The 22612-nt window shown below is 39.1% G+C and overlaps 1 protein-coding gene across 7 annotated transcripts in view; it reads left to right on the top strand.

Moving 5' to 3' along the window:
* The window catches only part of WHSC1L1 (Wolf-Hirschhorn syndrome candidate 1-like 1), a 102921-nt gene extending 80309 nt beyond the window's left edge, over positions 1 to 22612 (top strand). For 5 of the 7 annotated variants that reach the window (XM_014536328.1, XM_014536308.1, XM_014536316.1 and 2 more), the window contains 10 exons: positions 1460 to 1606; positions 4886 to 5069; positions 9125 to 9327; positions 10004 to 10116; positions 11055 to 11324; positions 16232 to 16348; positions 18536 to 18677; positions 19710 to 19816; positions 21352 to 21556; positions 22215 to 22612. In XM_014536328.1, the coding sequence (XP_014391814.1) occupies positions 1460 to 1606; positions 4886 to 5069; positions 9125 to 9327; positions 10004 to 10116; positions 11055 to 11324; positions 16232 to 16348; positions 18536 to 18677; positions 19710 to 19816; positions 21352 to 21556; positions 22215 to 22456 (1730 nt within the window). In that variant the 3' untranslated portion in view covers positions 22457 to 22612. The remainder of the gene's footprint in view (positions 1 to 1459; positions 1607 to 4885; positions 5070 to 9124; positions 9328 to 10003; positions 10117 to 11054; positions 11325 to 16231; positions 16349 to 18535; positions 18678 to 19709; positions 19817 to 21351; positions 21557 to 22214) is intronic. The other 2 variants (XM_005856430.2, XM_005856431.2) reach the window with 2 other exon arrangements.

The raw sequence follows: 22612 nt of genomic DNA, 5'->3' as shown, positions 1-22612 counted from the left end.
ATGAAATTCATTTGACATCATATGCCTTTTATTACCAGTTAGCAATTTCAAGTTCCATTCTGTCATCTGGATCAGAGATATTTCTTGAATATCTCAGTGTACAGTAGCACTAATGAAGATAAGATCCACAGAAAAGTAAATGGTATACCCTTAAAAAACAAAACTCTTTCCTCTTCTCAAAATGATCTCTGTGAAACTGTTGTCATGATCCTAATATATAAAGAGCCAGGGTCTGTCACGACCTAAACGACCAGACAAATGACCAAACAGCAGGCTAGGGTCCTGGCCGGCGCGGCGGAAGTCAGTCCTGGATCCCGGCCTCCCACGGCGTGGCGGCAGGAGGGAGCTGTGGGAATGGAGCCATGCTGCCATTGGACTGGCCTCTGGGTCCCTCCCCCTGCCCGCAGGCTCTGGGGAACCGGAGCCATGTTGCGATCAGACTGGCCTCTTGGTCCCTCCCCCCTGGCCCATAGGTCCAGGGAACCAGAGCCATGCTGCAATGGGACTGGACCCTACCTGAGGGGTCCCGGATTGTGATAGCGTGCAGGCTGGGCTGAGCCCAGTGCACAAATTTTCGTGCACCGGGCCTCTAGTTTTATTATAAAGTGGTAGATCATTATAAACTGACCAATAACCAAATAGAGAAATTTTCCCTGGTCTCACAGTTCCCCAGATTTAGGAATGGCCTTTATCTATGTTATGAACTTAACTAGGGGAAGGGAAATGGGAGGGAGAGAAGTAAATGTCACAGGTGGGTTAGAGCAGATTTTACTTCCTCCAAATAAGATAGCTGTATTGGTAGATCAAAAGGACTCTATAAACCTTTAAAGTTGTTAATTACTTTATATCATGGCAGAGAAAAAATGGTTTGTATTACCTTAGTAAAGTTCAACAAAGTATGTCCCCTTTAAAATTACATATTGTATTGATAGAGAAAAGCTTTATTATCTGGCAGAAAAAGCTAGAACCTGTTTGAGAATATCTAAGACATGAATAGGAAAGAGGAGAGACTCAGTTCTTCCTTTAAGTGCTACTTGATACATTGAAGGTAGATCAGGTTCTATATTATTGATATAGTTCTCATTTCTAGCAGTCAAGTGATACGTTATTTTGTTGTCTGGATTGTCATTATAGGAGTTCTAAATATTAAGGAATGTGGTTTTATTTTTCATAGAGAGTTTTTCATATGATGTTAAATGCAGTTTACATCTTCAAAATTAATTTGGAGTTTTCTGCTGGGTATATAGGTTTCTATGTAGGGAATAAGGCATTGAGTCATTTAAACTCCCTTTAATAACTATAGATAGCTTTTTCTGTCAGATCTTTCTTTTTCTTCATACTTTCTTTTTTCCTCCCAACTTTAAGCACAGCTACATAATAGGGATTGGTTTATTTTTTCTCCTCATGGAATCATGGGTAGTTTCATTACAGTTCATCTCTTTCTGTTTGTTTCGTATAGGGCTGATAGTTCAGGATCATTCAGACCCCATGTTCAGTTCATATGCCTATAAGTCCCACTACCTACTGAATGAATCAAATCGTGCAGAGTTGATGAAATTACCTATGATTCCTTCTTCGTCAGCTTCCAAAAAGAAATATGAGAAAGGTAATAATCAAAATAGTTTATCTCTTGCTTTCTTTTTGCATTTCCTATTTTTTTTTTTAATGAAGGGGGGAAATGTATGCCTGTCAAGCACCATCTGTTGCTTTTCTACCGTGGTGGTTGTAACTGTCTTCATATGGCTGCAAATTTATTAAAAAGGGCTTAAAATAATTCCATTTATTGCAAATTTTTACTTACTCTTCTCCTTGAATAAATTTTCACACATTTTATAGATCTATGGGCTATTAAAATGGAAAGACTTGGATTTTGCTTAGTGTAGAGGAATAGTCTAAGGGCTCTTTCTCTTTTGCCTGATGTAGAACTAACATTCATGTTAGAATAGAATAGACACAATATAATTTGTTACTGACTTTTAACTAAATAGTAAGATAGGTTGTTAAATAGAGGGAAATAAAGATACTGATACTTAAAGGTTTTATTTTAGAATACATTCTATCATTTTGTTTCTTAAATGTTTTATTCAGTTGCTATGAAAACTAGTTGTCCTTCTCTCAGGATAATTGGTGGGCAGCTGGGGAGGGTACCCCAAATATTGGATATTGAAAGGCAGCCCAGGTGAGCTGAAGAATTGCTTATAGATAACCTATTATCCACAGAGAATCAGGAGCTACATGTATATTTATATTCTCCCAGTTAATTTAGTCTGTGGAAGAAAATCTTCTGTGTTTAGCTTTACATAGCATACTTGTAATAAAGGTGAAAAGTGATTTAACAATAATGTATTATTTGGGAAGTTACTGTCTCAGCAAGTAAATTAAATAACCTGGAAGGTGAATGCCTTTTCCTGTATGCATTCCCATTATGATCTGGGGGCCAAGTGCAGATTCTTTAAAGAAAAATTAATTCATACCTAATACAGTGTGTACATTGGAAATGGGCCTCTTTTTTTCCCTTTGTGTTGCCTGCTTGATGTATCTTTGTTCTTTGTCAGAATTCTTAAGAGGCAACCCATGACTAAAAGGAAGTATAACTAAGCAAGCTGATTAGAACCTGGAGAAGTATGTTGGAGAGGTATTAGGTTTTTTTCTTTGTTTTCCATTGAAGTCACAGTTTTCCATTGAAGTCACCTTACTGGTGACACCACCTACTTCCAAAACAAAGATGGGCATAGGCTTGACTAACTCCATAATGCAATAAAATTAGACTGCCTGAGACGTTTTAGGAAATGCCTTATATTCCTGCTGGTGCCATTGAAATGAGATTAATTCAATTGTTGCTTATTTTGTTTTCAGTACTTGGTATTGACCTTGACATAAATTGAAATTATTTTGAGCCCTCTGTTTGCTTAGCTTGAACCACATCTTTTCATGCATCCTAAAGCAGTCTTCTTGCATAGCACCAAGGTGGATTGTTTACATTTTTATTTTTCTATTTCCCTATTTTTCTGTTGTTTTTGTTTTTTGTCAAAAAATCATGATGACTTTCACTGATAACTCTCGGTCTGTATTTCCTCTGAAATAAGACTTAAAATTCAGGACTATTCCATAATATTAAAAATGGCCAGCCTGACTTTTCCCCGTCAGCTCTAAGAATGACATGCCCTCTAAAAGCTATTTGCAAAGGCTGCTCTCTCTATTGGTTATTTCTTTCTGTTGTAAAAATGGGCTTTCTCATTTTAGTTTAAACTTACAGAAGAATTCCTAGGCTAAGAGCACTCAGACAGCTAATCTCTAGGTTGGGGAATTGGAACTATTAATCCATATTAAGATTTGCAGACAAAGGAACAAATCCCAATGATTGAAGAAAAAGCTTTTAAGCAGAGGAAATATAGTAATTTAATTCATCATTGATTGTATATGGATTTTTTCTTTTTGTTTTTATGACAATCAGAAGTTTGAATGTCTGCAGTTAGATAAGATTTTCTGGAAAATTGATAGCTAACCTTCAAAAGGTTGGAGCATGTGATTTGATAAAGTTATAAAGAAGGCTCCTACCCTTTAGCTAATGAGACTTTAAATCTTAGTGTACTTGTGGGTTATAGACCTGATTTTCCAATGGGAAGACGATTTTTTTTTGCAGTAAATGTCTTTATCATATTTCATCTTCATTAGTTAACATCCTTTTCCATCACTTGTTGAAATACCTATTAGAAATACCTAATCTTCCCCTCCCCCATCTTCTTCATTTCTTTGCATTTAGTAATATTATTTTGTTTTGTTAGCCACACCTGTTTTGGTCTTAATCCAGAGATCATTTTATGTATTTAAAAGGAGAGGATTTTTCTAGGCAAGTTGGAGGGATCTCCTTGCGTGTAGCACTTCATTCTACACTGATATTTACTTAATTTTATACTATAAAGCAGTGGTTCTCAATATGAAGTCAGAAAAGACTCATGTAAATAACATTTTTGAACTATTCTTAATATTTCAGAAAATCTAATAGAAGCACACAAACTATGGCTGCATGAGTTTCTTTATATTTGGCTATGATTTAAATAATACAGTGTGATAATGCTAGTTTTGTTATTGGATTCAGAAGCTCTGATTGGCAGTTTTATATTTCTTTGGTTAATAACATCAGAAAAATGTTATTTTTTAGTGTAGGGGTTTGTTTTTGGATTTTATTTTTGGTTGATAAAATATTGGAAGCATATAGGTTCATGAGGGAAGGGAAGGGGATCCTTGGTGATGAAAAAATTGCAAACCACTGCTCTATAGCTTGTTTGACTTTATCTTCACTAAAAAGGTAATGATGATATATGTAATCATCACCTTGAGCAAGTGCAATCCTTTGGCTTTTTTGTATCCTTTTATGGGAAGTAAGAAATACTGATCAACCTATTGCCTATTTTCATTCTTGCTAATTTAATTATAAAGTGATCTAGTCGACTATGGCACTGGATTAAAATACAAAGATGACCATTGCTTTCTTTCTTAGCTCTCAAGGAGAAAAGAAAGTAAGCTGCTACATATTTCTTTGAAAATCTGCTCTCAAATTTACTCAGTCTAAAGATTTTTAATACACCTATTTTGTCATATTTTAGGAATTTTAACTTCCTACTAAACGGATAGCTCAATAGCCCACGTTTTACAGGGGTAAGGAGTACAATAATGTTTCTCTTCCTATTCAAAAGCTGAGTTTCTGGCCATTGAAGTTCTGAAAAGGGAAGAAGCAAAATCTGTTCATTTGCTTTCTATTTTAATCCGTCACCATAGATATGACTTCATCCTTCGTTATTTTCCCCCAATTTGAATCAAAGTTAATGCACTTAAATGATAATTTTCTCCTTTTTCTTTCTTTTTCTCTTTCCTCTTTTCTCAGTTATTAAGACTGTTTATTTGTTTCAAGGTGGAAGATTGCTCTGCTGTGAATCGTGCCCAGCTTCCTTCCATCCAGAATGCCTGAGCATAGAAATGCCAGAAGGCTGCTGGAATTGTAATGACTGTAAAGCTGGCAAGAAACTGCATTACAAGCAGATTGTTTGGGTCAAATTGGGAAATTACAGGCAAGTTTTTCCAAGGACAAAGAGGAAGTATTCAATCATTGTTTAGACCTAGGTTCATAAACTGTGTTACAAACTGGCTAGCAGACAGGTAGAACAGCAGAGCTACTTCCTTAAAAAAGAGAGAGAGAGAAGAAACATATATTTATTTTATTTTTAAAATATGTTTATTGATTTCAGAGAGGAAGGGAGAGGGAGAGAGAGAGATAGAAAGAAACATCAATGATGAGAGAGAATCATTGATTAGCTGCCTCCTGCACGCTCTCTACAGGGGATTGGAGCCCACAACCCGGGCATGTGCCCTGACCGGGAATCAAACCGGGACCTTCTGGTTCATAGGTTAACGATTATCCACTGAGTCACACCAGCTGGGCAAGAAACATATTTTGAGTCTGGGTTTTTACAAGATTGAGAAGGTTAGTTGTGGAATTTTTTTTGATTGGTTGGTTGGCTTTTGTTTTTAAGTTCCAAAAGTTGTTTTATATTAATGAACTATGTACTACTAGATTTTGGAATAAAAAGTCTTATGTCATTAATGGAGAAGATGTTTTCTTTGTGCCCTAATTAACTTTATATTGATCTGTGATTTCTAATAAAATCAAGTTTTTCCCTGGCCAAAATAGCCCTCTTTGCCCCTTAATCTGGTCCATACTTTAACCTGTGTGCAAAAAGAGAGCATTTTAGGATTTAAAGAGAGAGATTGTTTCATTAAGAGCCTTTAGCTCTTAAGAGAATGAGTAAGAAGTATGTGTGGTTACTATTATTTTAATAAAACTTTCTCCTTTTAAGAAGCCTGTTTTTTTTACAAGCCTTCACTGCACAAGAATAGTGACATATTTTTTAAAACTCTGCAATCTGCATTTTGAGGTATAAGTTTATCATTTTTCTAAGAAAATAGATACTGTTCAAGAGAATTCTACTTTTCAATTAGAATCCTAAGTAAGATATATTTCTATAGAATCTCAGACATACTGTAATTCCTTTTAGCAAGGGCTATGTTGTTTTCTCTGTTTTAAATATGCTGCTTGCTTATCTGTTTAACTTTAAAATCTTTGTTATTTAGCTGAGATAAGTGGCATTGAGAAGCCCTCCCACTATTTTTTTAACATATGACAAGAAATCTCCAAGTCCTAAAAAGATGGACAGTTTGAATACATAAACAATTTTATACTGTATGGCAAACGATATTATAAAGTTTTAAAAAGCAAATATCAAACCAGGATAAAGTGTTTGCTATTCTACTTTCAATGAGAAAAGACAAATACCTTATCTAGAAAAAAAAAAGGACAAAGAAGAGAAAGAGCCAGTTTGCAAAAGAATAGCAAATGGAAAATAAACGTGAAAAATGCCCAGCCTTACTAAAAAATAAATGTTCAATAAAAACAAAGAGCCCCCCCCCCCTTAACAGATTGGCAGAGATATAAAAGAGTAATAATTTTGCGGCCAGGGAGGGCATAGGGAAATGAGTATTAAAATTGTAACTCTGTATACTTCTTGACCCAGCGCTTCCCTTTCAAGAAATTTATCTAAGGAAAAAATATTGGACAAACAGGCAAAAATGTATTTGTTGGGGTACTCATTGTGGTATTATTTGAAATAACCCAAATGCTTAGTCCATAAGGGATTTGTCAAATAAATTATACTATATCCATATTGTAGAGTATCTTGAAGCCAATAAAAGAATAATGCAGGTCTGTATAGTAACATAGGAAGATATCCACTATATAGTTGAATTTAGAAAACATGTTAAACAGTATGTACATTATCTTTCCATGTATTTATACAGTTTTTAAAAATTGTAGCTCTAGATATAATATGTTTTTAATACCTGGAAAGAAACACATGTAATGTTAATAGTGTTAGGCATGAGATTACAAGGAGAGGCATTTTCAGTTTTTCTGTTATACATTTGTGCATTGTTTTATTTTTAAAAGAAACTCTGCTTTTATAATTAAAATATATATATATATATTTGGGGGTGGGAGGGCATGGGTTTGACAATTACTAGATAAGACATTCCTGGATAACAAATACCTAAAACAATATAAGAAACCTTTAGCTCTTCAAGTAAATTTCAGAATATTTTCTTTATATTTAATTTTGGGGGGCTTTTTTTGAGATATTGTTGACATAGTAGTTTCAGTTGTACAACATATTGTTTCAGTATTTGTATATAGCAGTGATGGCGAACCTTTTGAGCTCGGCGTGTCAGCATTTTGAAAAACCCTAACTTAACTCTGGTGCCGTGTCACATATAGAAATTTTTTGGTATTTGCAACCATAGTAAAACAAAAACTTATATTTTTGATATTTATTTTATATATTTAAATGCCATTTAACAAAGAAAAATCAACCAAAAAAATGAATTCGCGTGTCACCTCTGACACGCGTGTCATAGGTTCGCCATCACTGGTATATAGTATTGTGAAATGATCACCACAATAAGTCTAGTTAACATTCTTCTCCATACATAGTTACAATTTTCTGTTCTCCTGATGAGAATTTTTAAATCTCTCTTAGCAACTTTCAAATATATAATACAGTATTATTAATTATAGTCACCATGTTGTACATTATATATTTTCTTTATTAAGAAGTTATGAATGTAAAAAGATCTTTGCCTTAACTTAAATACTTAAGTTTTAATTACATTGCATTTAAAGAACCCCAAAGCAGTTCTCCAGTTCACAACCCAGTGAGATTTATATGCAGATCAGATTCTTCTTGTATGTTCTGCAGAGACTTCCATCCATGAACTAAGTCTTAATGTATTTTTTCCAGTCAGGCCCAGCTGGGCCACATGAAGCTGTTTCTTTTCAGTAACTAGTTGCTCCCATGTGCAGCTTCCTGGGGGAAATACGAGGACCTGGAACAACCCCTGGCACAGAGTGTGCCTCTTCCTGACCCCATGAGTGCAGTCCTCATGTACATACTTACCTGCCTTTAAATGGTTTAGAAATAGCCATTTCCTAGTCCACTTTGAGGGAAACCAAACACTGATTACACAAAACAGTGGTTTGTTTTGTTTGAACAATTTGAGCACAGGCTCTTGCCCATGTTTTTCATTAATTCTTAGATGGACAGCAGGTACCTTTTAGATGAAGCATATTCAAGTTCTGCACTGTGACCCTGAGAGTGTGGCCATGCTGTCATTTAGCTTCTAAATAATACAATTATTCATTAGATAAATGGTTTTATTAGGCACCTATAAAATAAGTGGCTGACAAATTTTAAGTTTGTGTATGTTTACTGTTCATATTGATGGTTTTACATACTATAAAAGCTCCACCTTTCAATTGCTGACTCGCCCAGTTGCTGGAAATTGTCGCATGCGCCTCACAGATGGTTTCATTTAGAGATTGCTGTGGTTTCAGTCATCATGGCATGAAACAGTTCTGTTTCATTCTGTCCCAAAGTCCACGTTTATTGTGATCCAAGATGAATTAGCTTCTGAAATACACACTGACATAAGCCTAGTACATTTGACCAGAAAGTATTTACCCTGAGTGAATAGTCAGAAAATGCTCATTTGAATGGGAATGGTCATTCTTTGCTATAGCATCAGTTTATTCTCAAATGAGCCCCTTGACTACTAGAAATAAACTTTTACACATTGGAGGACGATGTTGGTTTAAGAATGCCAAGTTTGGAGAAAAACAACTTTTCTAGGATAGAAATTTGGTTCGGAATGATATTGGTAATTTCTAATTCTTAAGGTGGGTAGTGGGTTAAGTATTATTTTATTATGCTTTATAGCTTATATTTCCATGATATATATTCTTTATAAATATGAGATATTAATTTTTTAAAGAAAGTACCTGGATTGGATGTTTAGGGCCTAGTTTGTTTAGTCTTTGTTCACTATTTCATTAATAAATTCATTAATATGATTTTAAATGCTGTGTGGTTTGAGCAAGATTAAAGATGATCAAGGTATTTTGTGTCCTTAGAGTCTGAATGAAAATGTCACGGTATAAAACCTCTTATTCCCTCCTGCCAGCCCTGTAAAGAATAGTCTGTTTTTCATACCCTTGGTCTAAAATTGTTTTTGTTTTCAGATGGTGGCCAGCAGAGATCTGCAATCCCAGGTCTGTGCCACTGAACATCCAGGGCCTTAAGCATAACTTGGGGGACTTCCCTGTGTTCTTCTTTGGTTCTCATGACTACTATTGGGTGCACCAGGGCAGAGTGTTCCCTTATGTTGAAGGAGACAAAAGCTTTGCTGAGGGACAGACTAGTATTAACAAGACCTTCAAAAAAGGTAAGTTGGAATGATGTTTACAATGGCTCAAAACTAAGAATTCAGTGTTAATTTCTCAACATCTTCCACCTCACATATGACATATTTCTGGTAGTAGAGAATTTTCACCAGGTTAACCCCATTAGAACCATGTCAGAATCTAATCAATTAGAAAAATAACATTTTCAGTTTGGTAGGCTCTGCTGAGTAAGTGAACGGAGTTTCTTCAGTGATCTTTCTAGACATAGATTTTTCTGGGAATAGTTTTCTTAATCACATGAAGCTCCTTTACCACAGAAGAGTAACAGAGCTTCTCATGGAGAGCCTTACAACTGGTTTTGCAACAAGGTACCAGGAAGTTTGGCTTTCTGGGCGAGAGCAAAGTGAATTTAAAGCTAGTTCCAGGTGAAAGGCTCCCCTTGGGTTCACGTGGAAGCCTCTGATCACGGAAGCAGAACCTCATCTCTGAGGCTGCAGTTTGCACAGAGCAGTGTTCAGCCAACAGTGAGTCATATCCTATTTCAGTGCTACCCTATCCTGCTGGTAAGTGGTTATTTCCAGAAACGATTTTAAAAAGAAAAAAGCAGCCCTATTCAGTGCATTGTGAAGGCAGAGTAAAACTGCTCTCCTAACAGGTATTGTTTATTTGTTTGTTTGTTTGTTGGCATTTATATACTTTGTTTGGTCTTATTGGCAGCTCTGGAAGAAGCTGCAAAACGTTTCCAGGAGTTGAAAGCACAAAGAGAAAGTAAAGAAGCACTAGAGATTGAAAAAAACTCAAGAAAACCTCCTCCTTACAAACACATCAAAGTGAGTCTCTACCCTGAGAGATTGGTATTTGACGGGCAAGACGAAGCGCAATATTCTCTTAGTAGTGAGAAAGCCCGTTTTGACTTGTGAAAACTTTTGCTAATTTTCACCCAATCTTCTGTAAAACAAACAGAGCTTTTGTTAGCAATGTCATAGTCAGATGGGAGCGAGGGAGCTGGGAGCGGGAGCTGTGTGCTGTGGGGATGAGGTCGCAGATAAGCGCTCTGGCACCTGGGAGCGACATGTTTGATGGGGAATCCTGTGCCTGCTCTACCAGGTTATCCTGCCACCAAATGAGAATAGAGAGATTGGCCCCTTTCGTCCAGACAGTCAGAGTTGTTCCCAGTTATGCTATTTCCATCAACTAGTACAGTGATTCCCAAAGTGGGCGCTACCACCCCCTAGTGGGCACTGCAGCGATCCAGGGGGGCGGTGATGGCCACAGGTGCATTTGTTTTAACTTTTTTTGTATTACCTTTCTATTCTGAGTTTAATAAATAGTTTCATAATTTCAAACTTCAATGTTTCTAATTTACACCTTTCTTTAATATATTTTACGAAAAAGGTAGAAACATTAATACATATATCTTTCTGTTTAATTGCTATTAAAATTTAAAAAAAATTAATTTCGAGGGGGCGCTGAGTAATATTTTTTCTGGAAAGGGGGTGGTAGGCCAAATAAGTTTGGGAACCACTGAACTAGTAGAAGGAGAAATACACAGAACAGCTAAATGAGAATTCACATCAAGTTTTTGGTATTTTTGCCAACTAAGAAGAGGCAGTTCTTATTCTTAGTTTATTTGTGGGGAAATTGCTATTACGATAACGAGCTTTTCGTAGTCATGCTGCAAGGCAGTAGCAGAGCCAAGAACAGCATGGTGGAAGTTTCGGGTGTTCTGTTTAAATTCCTCCCCCTCATCTGTGATTTTGTTTTCTAGGCTAACAAAGTCATAGGAAAGGTACAGATCCAGGTTGCAGACCTGTCAGAGATTCCCCGTTGTAACTGCAAGCCAGCCGATGAGAACCCTTGCGGCTTAGAATCCGAGTGCCTGAACAGAATGCTGCAGTACGAGTGTCACCCGCAGGTGTGCCCAGCCGGAGATCGTTGCCAGAACCAGTGCTTCACAAAGAGGCTCTACCCTGATGCAGAAATCATCAAAACGGAGCGAAGAGGCTGGGGCCTCAGGACCAAAAGGAGCATTAAGAAGGTAACTTGGGGCGGGGGCACTGGTGGTCGGAGCCAGATCAGGGCCTGTACCTCTCAGAGAAGCTTCAATGGGGATGAAATGTATGGTGGTTCCTGGTAGAATCTTGAAATTTCCCAAGTTGAGAGTTTGGCACTTCTTAGGCAAAGAAGCTATAGGAAGTGGTAGTGATAAAACATACAAAACTTTGGTTGTCTTATGATCAGTCATAAAAAGCAGAAGGGACATGGGTCATTTTCTGTTTAAAGTATTATTTTACTTGTTAAGCAAAATAGACCTGGATGTAAAAGACCTAGTAAAGGCAAAACCCAGGACTTTGCTCCAGTGTCATAATGCATTAGCTGTGAAACCGTGGCCACGTCAGTCAGCCTCCCTGGCCTCAGTTTCCTCATCTCTGAAATAGACATAGTAATCCCTGCCATACACATGTCAGGGTTGCTGCTAGTCTCAAATTAGATTATATACCCAAAAGCAACCGGAACAAGTTTAGTACTTTGAGGCAATTTTTCAAAACAGTCCCTTTGATTAACACAGAAATGCACTGTCTATTGCAGAACATTTTCTACATACAAATAACTCAAAGGAAAAAAATGAAAATCACCAGTATATCCTACTACTCAAAGGCTCTCAAACTTTAGAGATTCTGAGAATCTCCTGAGGTTATTATTATTATTATTGTTTATCCTCACCTCAGGATATTTTTCCATTCATTTTTAAGGAGAGTGAAAGGGAGAGGGAAAGACAGAGAGAAACATAGATGTGAGAGAAACACATCGATTGGTTGCCTCCTGCACGAGCCCTGTACAGGACCCTGCAACCAAGGTACATGCCCTTGACTGTACCCGGGACTTTGGTCTGCAGGCCGATGCTCTATCCACTGAGCCAAACCAGCTAGGGCCTGGGGTCCTTAAAAACAGTATCACCCAGAAATATCTGGGACAGTATCTTCTGCATTTTATAACAAGTTCCTGCCCTGCCCCACTTCTGCCCACTACCCCTGCTTGCCAAATGCCAATATATAGAACTTGGAGATATATTCATTGAGAGAGGTGGACCTAGTGAGAATTTGTAATTACTTTTTTTAAAATATATATTTTTATTTATTTCAGAGAGGAAGAGAGAGGGAGAGAGATGGAAACATCAATGATGAGAGATAAATATCGATCAGCTTCTTCTTGCACGCCCCCTACTGGGGATCAAGCCTGAAACCCAGGCATGTGCCCTGACCGGGAATCGAACTGTGACCTCCTGGTTTATAGGTTGGCGCTCAGCCACTGAGTCATATTTCTACCTTTTAAAAAAATCACCTTTGTGATTAAAAAATACCACATAATGTAGTAAAGTAAATCAGTACAAGAAAGATATTCCTCCTTCATCCTTCAATTCTTGGTCTCACAAAAGATGACCATTGTTAATAGGTTGGTATGTAGCCTTTTAGAACTTTTTCTGTGCAGTTGTAAGTATTAACACATATGCAAATATATATTCATATATTCTGTATTTGTAGGGTTTTTAAAACAAATATGATCATACATATTTCCCACTTAATATATCATACATATATTTTTATATCAGTACATAGAGATTTCAACTCATTCTTTTTATTGTTTTTTTGTCTTTTCAACTCATTCTTTTTGTTAAACAATCTCACTGTATTCCATAGTAAAATGTATCAAATTATGTACCATAATTTATATAACCTATTTTCCAATAAATATATATACACACACACACACACTTACAGATTTTTTAAAATTCTGTAGTGAACATTCTTGGTCATCTCTCTTTATGCACCTGTTTCTATAGGTTAGATTGCTTGTGATGAGACTCATTCATTTGGTACATATTTGTGAAGCTTCTATGTGCCAGGTACTGTTCCAGCAGTACCTGGAAAAACAGTAGTGAACAAGACAAATGATGAACAGATATCTAATGCTGAGTACCACTAAATGCTGCAAAGAACTAAGCTGTCAGAGGGGATAGCTAGTGACTGGGATTGCTACTTAGATTGATTGGCTAAGGGGACATTTCACCTGAATATGTGAGGGAGAAAGTCACGGAGATACATATCAAGAAGAGTATTTCAGACTAAAGTAAACCAAGTACAAATGCCTTAGTATGTTCCAGCAACAACAAGAAAGCACCAGGAGAAGAATGGCAAGGAGAAGAGTGGCAGGTAGGGGATAGGAAAGAAGCTATAGATCATATGGGCGTTACAGGCCACAGGATGGGAAATTTCTGGAGCATTTTAGTAGGGACTGATTTGATCTGAGACTTGATGTATTCGTTTTATATTGCTGCATAACAATGTTACCACAAACTTGGCAACTTAAAATATAACACACATTTGGTTATCTCAGAGTTCCTGTGGGTGAGGGGTCCAGGCAATGCTTAGCTGGGTCCTCTCAGGGTGCAGTCAGGATGCTGCCCAGGGCTGGATTCTCACTCATGTGCCTTGGCTAAGGAAGGATCCACTTCCCTGCCTGTATGGCTGTTGGCAGAATTATGTTCCTTGCCAGCTGTAAGCCTGAGAGCTTCAGGTGTTTTTGTTTGTTTCATTTGTTGTTACTGTTTTGTTGTCCTCTGGAGGCTGCCTGCAATTCCTTGCCAAATGAAGTTCCCCAACATGGCTCTTTGCTTCCTTACAGCCAGCAAGATGTATGCTAAAGTCATAATGTAACAGATTCATGTAATCACATATATCCATCACCTTTGTCATGCTCTATTGCAAGTCACAGGTCCTGCTCACTTGAGGGGAGAGGATCACAGAGCCATGTGAACACCAGGAAGCAGAGGTCATGGGGCCACCTTCAGAGTCTGTCTGCCACATTTGAGTTTCAAAAGAATAATTTTGGCTGTAGTATGGAGAATTTATGGTAATGGGGAAAGTAATAAAAAGGAGACCATTATAATCCAAGAGAGAGATGATGGTGGCATAGACTACTAGGGTTGTAGTTGTGCAGGAGAGAAGAGGGTGGATTTCTGACATTTTGAAGTTAGAGCCAATAGGACTTGCTAGTGCATTGGATATGTGTATTGGGCTGCTCAAAGGCCATCAGCATGTAAAATGTTATGTGATTCAAATTTTTTAATATTATTTTAATGCCATGCATGTCGTAAGTGTTTCCCTCCGCGTCCTGCGTGGTTCAGGGTCCGGGTCTGGAAGAGGAGCTGCACACAAATGAAAAAGAAAAGACACGAGATAATTTAGGAATATTGGGGGACCAGGCGGGCAAGTCCAACTCAGGAAGGACTTCCTCCACTGTGCTCAGGCCTCACCAAGCTTTTTATACTCAGAGGTAAACAAGGCAGTGGTTACCATAGTTACACAATTCTTGTGAGTTTCACTTGTTTTGACCATGGTTACACTTCCTGCACTTCCTCAGCCCATTAGCTTCCCAGATAAGACCTAGGGAGTGTTATAAAGTCAAGCCTAATTATGCTAAGAGGACTGTGCCCTCTAAGCTGGGACTTGTTTGTGACTTTGCCAACAGGTCAGTCCGAGGCTTAACCCTATATCAGTTTCCCACACATGCATATCACACATACAAATTTTTTTGCCTGTGATTTCAGGGGAATGTTTGGAGTCATCCTGAAAACTGTATAGCTTAATGTCTTTTTAACACCTTTTAATAGTAGTTGTATTTATTCTAAAATGTGTTTTAATTTACTTAATTCATGATATATAGTTGACCCTTGAATACACACAGGTTAGGGACACTGACCACACACATAGTTGAACTTTTTTGACTCCCCCAAAACTTAAGTTGTGGCACAAGGGATTGGTTCCAGGCCCCCTCCAGACACCAGAATCTGAGGATATTCAAGTCCCCTGTATAAAAGGTATACATCAGTGCATACAGTCAGCCTCTATCTGTGGGCTCCCAGCCACGGATGGAAAATAGTACAGGTATTTATTGAAAAAATCCATGTGTGAATAGACCTGCACAGTTCAAAACTATCTTGTTCAAGGGTCAACTGTAATCAAGAGAAAAGAAAATATAATCAGGATTATCTGCCCTTTAGCACTTGAGGAATTGCTAGTGTAAGATAATTGATCTTTTACAAAACAGCTAGAAATATATGGTCTCTGAAAAGCAGAATCATCAAGACTTTGTAGCAACATGGGAAAGATTTTTGGTGCATTTAGGGGACAGATGCCAAATATGAAACTGAAAACACAGTGAGTCCCCTCTTCACACCTAAATCCTGACCGTGTGCCAGCGTCAAGCATGCCCTTCCTGCTGTGAGGTGGCTTCTTAGAAACTGGAAAACATGTATAAACACTGAATTACACCCTCTCTTTATCGTCTTTAAGGACAGATTTCTAGCACTTTCTAAGGTCTGTATTTTCTTTTAGTTCACAGTTTAATTTACAGCTCGTGGTTCAGTAAACAACTCTTTGAGGTTAACGGTTTGTCACTTTTGGACATCAAAAGTATTTCTTTTACAAAATAGCTAGAGATATTTATTCACAGTGGTATATCAAGTTTTGGCACATGCACTCATATTTGATATCAGCACTTTAATTTTTCTATATTCATTCATTTTCATAGACTAATAAATATAAACCATAATAAATAGTTTATAATGTTATAGTACAGTTTCAGGGCTCGAGGTTGCCTTATCCCAGATCCCAGTGATAGACCATAACTGTGTCACTTGGACTATTGAAATAATATTGTCAGCAAAAAGAGACAAGCAGATCATTATATTTTGCAGCACTGGTACAAGAAAAATAGTGCCACCTGAATGCCCATGAATAATAGCAACTATTTGTTTTGATGGTTGAAGTTATATTTCTATGGTTCTTTTTGGTTAATTCTTTTGGATCATACATGCTGTGTTAAGGAATGCTTTCTAATATAATACATTGGTTTCACATTTACATACTGCATGCTTCTCTGTAGGGTGAATTTGTAAATGAATATGTTGGCGAATTAATTGACGAAGAAGAATGCAGATTGCGAATCAAGCGAGCCCACGAGAACAGCGTAACCAATTTTTATATGTTAACTGTCACCAAGGTAAAATTACTTTGTTTGTTTTTGTTTTCATGATCTTAGGTTGAACTGTTTCCTCTAATTTGATTTTTTCAGGCAAAGTATAATGATTAGCAGTAGCCAGAGTGCTTCCCACTATAATGTGCTAATTATACCAGAGCACAAAATGAACGCTTGCTGCAGCCTTGCACAGGTCATATGAGACAGCATTACGAGTGAGAGTGAAGCAGGAAAGGTTGACACACCTGGATTCTGGTCCCAGCTCCTCTTAGGCACTGAAAAACTTGCCCTCAGTTGCTTTATCACTGAAGGAGGGAAGGAGCTCTAATTCTAAGTTATAAGCCACCATTAAAATTCAGATTTAGCCAAAATTCTAACTCTGAAAATTGTTCTGCACATTTAAACTTTTTTAATGAGTTAGGAGAAATGGATGCTGTCATAAGAGAAATGACAGAACTGCTGGTTTAATACATGCAGTTGTAAGTCCTATTTGATGCACCCTGTGTCCATTATCTCATTCAATTTCTTCACTGGTCTTCTGATTTACAGAGAACAAGAAACTGAGGTCTAGCCATGGTAAATGGTTGAATACCTTGTTATAGTTTAATGAAGAGCTAAGATTAGTACCCATGTTTCCTGTGTTCCAGGCCATTCCTAAAATCGAGTCAGAATGTCATTAAAGTTAAGAACTGGAGATCATGTAAAAGAAATATTATTTTAACTCATATGGTATTGTTTGAACCTTTTTACAGCTTTCATGAATATATATTCCATAAACATACAATGCCATTTATTTATGACTAGAGGCCCAATGCACAAAATTCATGCATGGGGGGGGGGGCGGTGTCCCTCAGCCCAGCCTGTGCCCTCTCGCAATCCAGGACCCCTCGTTCCTAACTGCCCTCCCACCTGCTCGCTCCTTACCGCCCACCTGCTTGCTCCTTACCGCCTGACTGCTCACTCCTTACCGCTCACCTGCTTGCTCCTTACCGCTTGGTTCACCGCTCCTTAGCACTGCCACGGAGGCAGGCAAAGCTCCTGCCACCGCCGCTGCACTCGCCAGCCGTGAGCCCGGCTTCTGGCTGAGCGGTGCTCCTGCTGTGGGAGCACACTGATCACCAGGGGGCAGCTCCTGTGTTGAGCATCTGCCCCCTGGTGGTCAATGCACGTCATAGCGACCGGTCATTCTGGTCGTTTCACCATAACAGTTGCTGGGCTTTTATATATATAGATTGTCGATTGGCTCCTAAATCCTATCTTCACTGCCAGTGACCCCTCCAGCCATCTTTACAACACTCGGAGGATCCATCTTATAGGGCTTATCCAGATTATCAGAATTTAAATTTAGGGGCCCAATGGGGAGGTTTGTATTGTATTTTAGACTTTACTACAAGTAAAATTAGAACAAATAAAAAATTATTTGCTTTGCATAGTGGCAGTATCATAGCCAGTGAGGCTTATCCAAGGTGTGATTATTACTAATCAAAAAAGAAAGAGAATCACTCAAGCATGTCTGCAAGTCTTTTTTTTTTTTTAATATATTTTATTGATTTTTTACAGAGAGGAAGGGAGAGAGCTAGAGAGTTAGAAACATCAATGAGAGAGAAACATCGATCAGCTGCCTCCTGCACACTTCCTACTGGAGATGTGCCCACAACCAAGGTACATGCCCTTGACCGGAATTGAACCCGGGACCTTTCAGTCCGCAGGCCGACGCTCTATCCACTGAGCCAAACCGGTTACAGCATGTCTGCAAGTCTTTATTCAGAAGAGAAATTTCTCATTTTTCCTACTTGCTCTTCATGGCCTGAGCCCTGAGCCTCTAGCCCTGTTCTAGTTGTGCTTCTGCTCAGAGCAGGAAAGGAGGGCCGACAGCTCAGCACCCTTGTTCCCATCACAAGGAGCTGTCTGCACTCAGAGCTCTCTCAGAAATACTTTTCCTAAACCAAAGACCAGATAATCTTCTAAGCATTATTCTACGGTCTGTTTGTTTCCACTTCATCTTGATTGTTTTGATTTGAAAGTCATGAGAGAAAGTAGATAACTTACTAAATGTACAGAGAGCACCACATTTTCAGATTTGCAGTTGTCAGGCATCAGCTAGTAGCAAAATGCTGCTGCCTGGTGGCTCTTGACTGCATTGGATGTTTCTAAGATGTTTATATTTTAGTTTTATGTCAAAGGTACCTTTCCTTTCTTTTCTTTCTGAAGGACCGTATAATTGATGCCGGCCCAAAAGGAAATTACTCTCGCTTTATGAACCACAGTTGTAATCCAAACTGTGAAACACAAAAGTGGACAGTGAATGGAGACGTTCGAGTTGGACTTTTTGCTCTTTGTGATATTCCTGCAGGTAAAAAAAGTAACTTGCTCCCCATGCCCCCCTCCCTAGGAAGCAAGTATATCCTTTGAAAGCAGGACATTCTTCAAGGTTTGGTGCTCAAATATTTATTCAAATAAGATAAAGTTTTATATTTAGAATTGTTATCTGCCAATAAGAAGTAAAAATCTGTATTCTGCAAAGGGGAGCCTAGTAAGAGCTTTTCTGTAAGAGAGGATATTACAGAATTCTCTGTATCCACAATCTTTCTGAATTGAATCTCCACATTATTGCTGTCTATATAACGTAACCAGATGGTTAAGCTTTTGTTTTCTTTTTTTAAAGTATTAAAAGCCTGTGTTAACATCAGTGGGTTTCTTGGTTTGTTTGGGGGGAGGGGGGGGTGTTTTATTTTGAAAGATCATTCTGTTTCAAATTAGACATAAAACACTTCTGAAGCCAGAGTTTTCATTTTTTCTTACTCATTCAGCATCTTAACAGCAAATCTTAGTTTCTCCTTTGTTAAGTTTGTAGCAACTTTCCGTTGTATTTCTAGACTCATAGTGGATTGTTCAAGCCCAGCTTTGCCTCCTAATTTGAATCACTGGGTCTTTGGTGTAGATAGTAAACCTAAACTTTGAACTCTTTTCTGATCATAATACAAGGCATTAATTACTGGAAACAGTATGGTGGTCATAATTCCATAGACATATTGTTCATTTAGAAACTAGTTTAAATTAGCTTTAGAAAAGAGAGCTAAACTAGAACTCATTTTTCTTAAACAGAGATTTCAAATCCTGGTCTCTATTACATAGTTTTTGACCACTTCAATGAAAAGGATGTGACGACTTTTGTAGACTATTTATTTTTGCTGTAATCATGGGTGGGTCGGGATGTTTTCCTCTAGATATTTTTTTGCCTTTTTTCTTTTTTCCATCACTGTCTTCGATGTAGAATGTGGGGGAGGGAAAAGTTGATGTCTCCTTTTTTCATTACGAGAGTGTCTATGACAGCAGTTTCTTGCCCGTGACTTGAATATGAATAATTATTTCTCTTTTGTTTTAGGAATGGAGTTAACTTTTAATTATAACCTGGATTGCCTGGGCAACGGCAGGACGGAGTGCCACTGTGGGGCAGAGAACTGCAGTGGTTTTCTTGGAGTGCGGCCCAAGGTCAGTGTGCAGGGGCGTGCCCTGAGCCAGGAGGAGTATGGAGGGGCTACTGCAGAAGTTTGCTTATGACCATCTCAGGAAAATACTGGCAAACGGGTACCTGGTTTCATTCACTGATCTTCAGTGGTGTTTACCCAGAGTTTAGACTCTGACTTTCCAATGAAGCATATCTTAGTAAGATCTGTTAGTTTCTGAAAATGTATTTGTATTTCTGATAGAATTTGAAGTTAGCAAAATCCTTTTAGAAAACTTTAAATTCACAATATACTAAAACCCACTTAATTATCTATAATAATAAAAACGTAATATGCTAATTAGACCGGACAGCTGAACGACCTTCCAGACATCATTCCAGACGTCCTTCTGGACAAAGCTGCCACGGCAGGGCCTGAGGCAGAGGTGGTTAGGAGCGATCAGGCAGGCAGGCGATCAGTTAGGGGTGATCAGGCAGGCAGGCGAGTGGTTAGGGCCGGTCAGGCAGGTAGGCAGAGGGGTTAGGGGCAATCAGGTAGGCAGGCAGGCAGAGTGGTTAGGGGCAGTCAGCAGGCAGGCAAGTGGGCAGGGGCAATGAGGCAGGCAGGCGAGTGGTTAGGGCCGGTCAGGCAGGTAGGCAGAGGGGTTAGGGGCAATCAGGTAGGCAGGCAGGCAGAGTGGTTAGGGGCAGTCAGCAGGCAGGCAAGTGGTCAGGGGTGATGAGGCAGGCAGGCAGAGTGGTTATGGGTGATCAGGCAGGCAGGTAGACAGGCGAGCAGTTAGGAGCCAGCGGTCCTGAATTGCAAGAGGGATGTCCGATTGCCCACAGGGATCGGCCTAAACCAGCAGTCAGACATCCCCCAAGGGGTCCCAGGTTGCGAAAGGGTGCAGGCTGAGCTGAGAGCCACCCCCCGCCCCCCCCACACGAATTTCGTGCACTGGGCCTCTAGTATACTATAAAATGGTGACTTTTGTCCAGGTAGCTCAGTTAGAGTGTAGTCACAACATGCCAAAGTTGTGGGTTTGATCCCCAGTCAGGGCACATATAAGAATCAACCAATGAATGCATAATGAGTGGAACAACAAATCTATGTTTCTCTCTCTCCCTTCCCCTCTCTCTCTCTCTCTCTAAAAGAAATTTTTTTAAAAAGATAATTAATTTTATAAAATGGTGACTTTAATGGTATGTGAATTATATCTCAGTGTCCTTGTAATTTTTTAAAAATATTTTTTATTGATTTTAGAGAGAGAGGAAGGGAGAAGGAGAAAGCGATAGAAACATTGATCAGCTGCCTCCTACATGCCCTCCACTGGGGTTTGAGCCATAACCTGGGCATGTGCCCTGACAGGGAATTGACCTGGCCACCTTTTGGAGCATGGGACAAAGCCCCACCAACTGAGCCACACCAGCTTATTTTGGTATTTTATGGGATGAGTCCTCCTGGTGTTTTTAGTTAATTGAACCACAGATTAAATTAAATGAATGTGTTGTAGGATTTTCCCTTCTCTGTAAAGCTTCATGCATTACGATCATTAAAACTGTGATCCTTTTTTCCTGCCAGTCGACATGTGTGGCAACAACTGAAGAAAGGGCAAGAAATGCTAAGTTAAAGCAGAAGAGACGAAAAATCAAAACAGAATCAAAGCAGATGCATGAAGATTACTGTTTTCAATGTGGAGATGGTGGAGAGCTGGTCATGTGTGATAAAAAGGACTGTCCCAAAGCATACCACCTCCTATGCCTTAACCTGACTCAGCCACCATATGGTAAGCGAGATCTTTAAGACCGTTTCTCAGACTTGCATTTTTGCCAGCTATGTGTAACTCAGAATATATTCCACTGTCCTTAGTGGAGCCATGGAATAGGAATCATTGACTAGGACAAACAACCATAGCAAACAAAAATTATGCTAGTGAAAATCTGTTTGTAAATTTGGGATACATGTGAGCCAGCAAGGATTGGTTTTTCCTTTCTGTTACCACTAGAGACCTGGTGCATGAATTCTTGCACAGGTGGGGTCCCTTGGCCTGGCTGGCAATCAGGGCCAATCGGTGCTGGCCAGCCAGGGGTAGGGACCGTGGGAGGTTGGCCGGCAGCAGGAGGTTGGCTGTGGGAGTGCACTGACCATCAGGGGGCAGCTCCTGCATTGAGCATCTGTCCCCTGGTGGTCAGTGCATGTCATAGCTACCGGCCAGTCATCCCATCCTAACAGTTGCTTAGGCTTTTATATATATAGATAGGTGAGTACTGTGGGCAGTATCTCACATCTGTACCTAATGGTTCATCCAGCCAGACCAATGTTTGGCTGAAATTTGGAGTTGTATTCAATTGACCAGTCTCCAGAGAAAGTGGGAACCTGGGTTTTTCGTGGGTAATCAAGATAGGCACTAACTTGGGCTCTTCTCCTCCTGCCCACCCCGTTAGGAAAGTGGGAGTGCCCGTGGCATCAGTGCAATGAGTGCAGCAGTGCAGCTGTTTCCTTCTGTGAGTTCTGTCCACGTTCCTTCTGTAAAGATCATGGGAAGGGGGCTCTGGTCCCCTCTGCACTGGAAGGCCTTCTCTGCTGCTCCGAACATGACCCCGAGGCTCCTGTGCCACCAGAATACTGGAGCAAGATCAAATGTAAATTGGAATCACAAGATCATGGAGAAGAAGCAAAAGAATGAATGGGTGGTGATTTCCTTTTTCTTTGAACAAAAAGGAAAAGCAGAACGTAAATAGATGGTGTGTTAGTAAAAGGAGAGACTGCTGCAGTGTGCACAGCCTTTGCCATCAGTACTGCCTTATTAAGAGACTGGGAGCCTGGTCCTGAGGCAGAAGCA

The sequence above is a fragment of the Myotis brandtii genome, unplaced genomic scaffold (genome assembly GCF_000412655.1).
Source record: "Myotis brandtii unplaced genomic scaffold, ASM41265v1 scaffold103, whole genome shotgun sequence".
NCBI lineage: Eukaryota > Metazoa > Chordata > Mammalia > Chiroptera > Vespertilionidae > Myotis > Myotis brandtii.
This window is presented reverse-complemented; position numbering and strand designations above follow the sequence as displayed.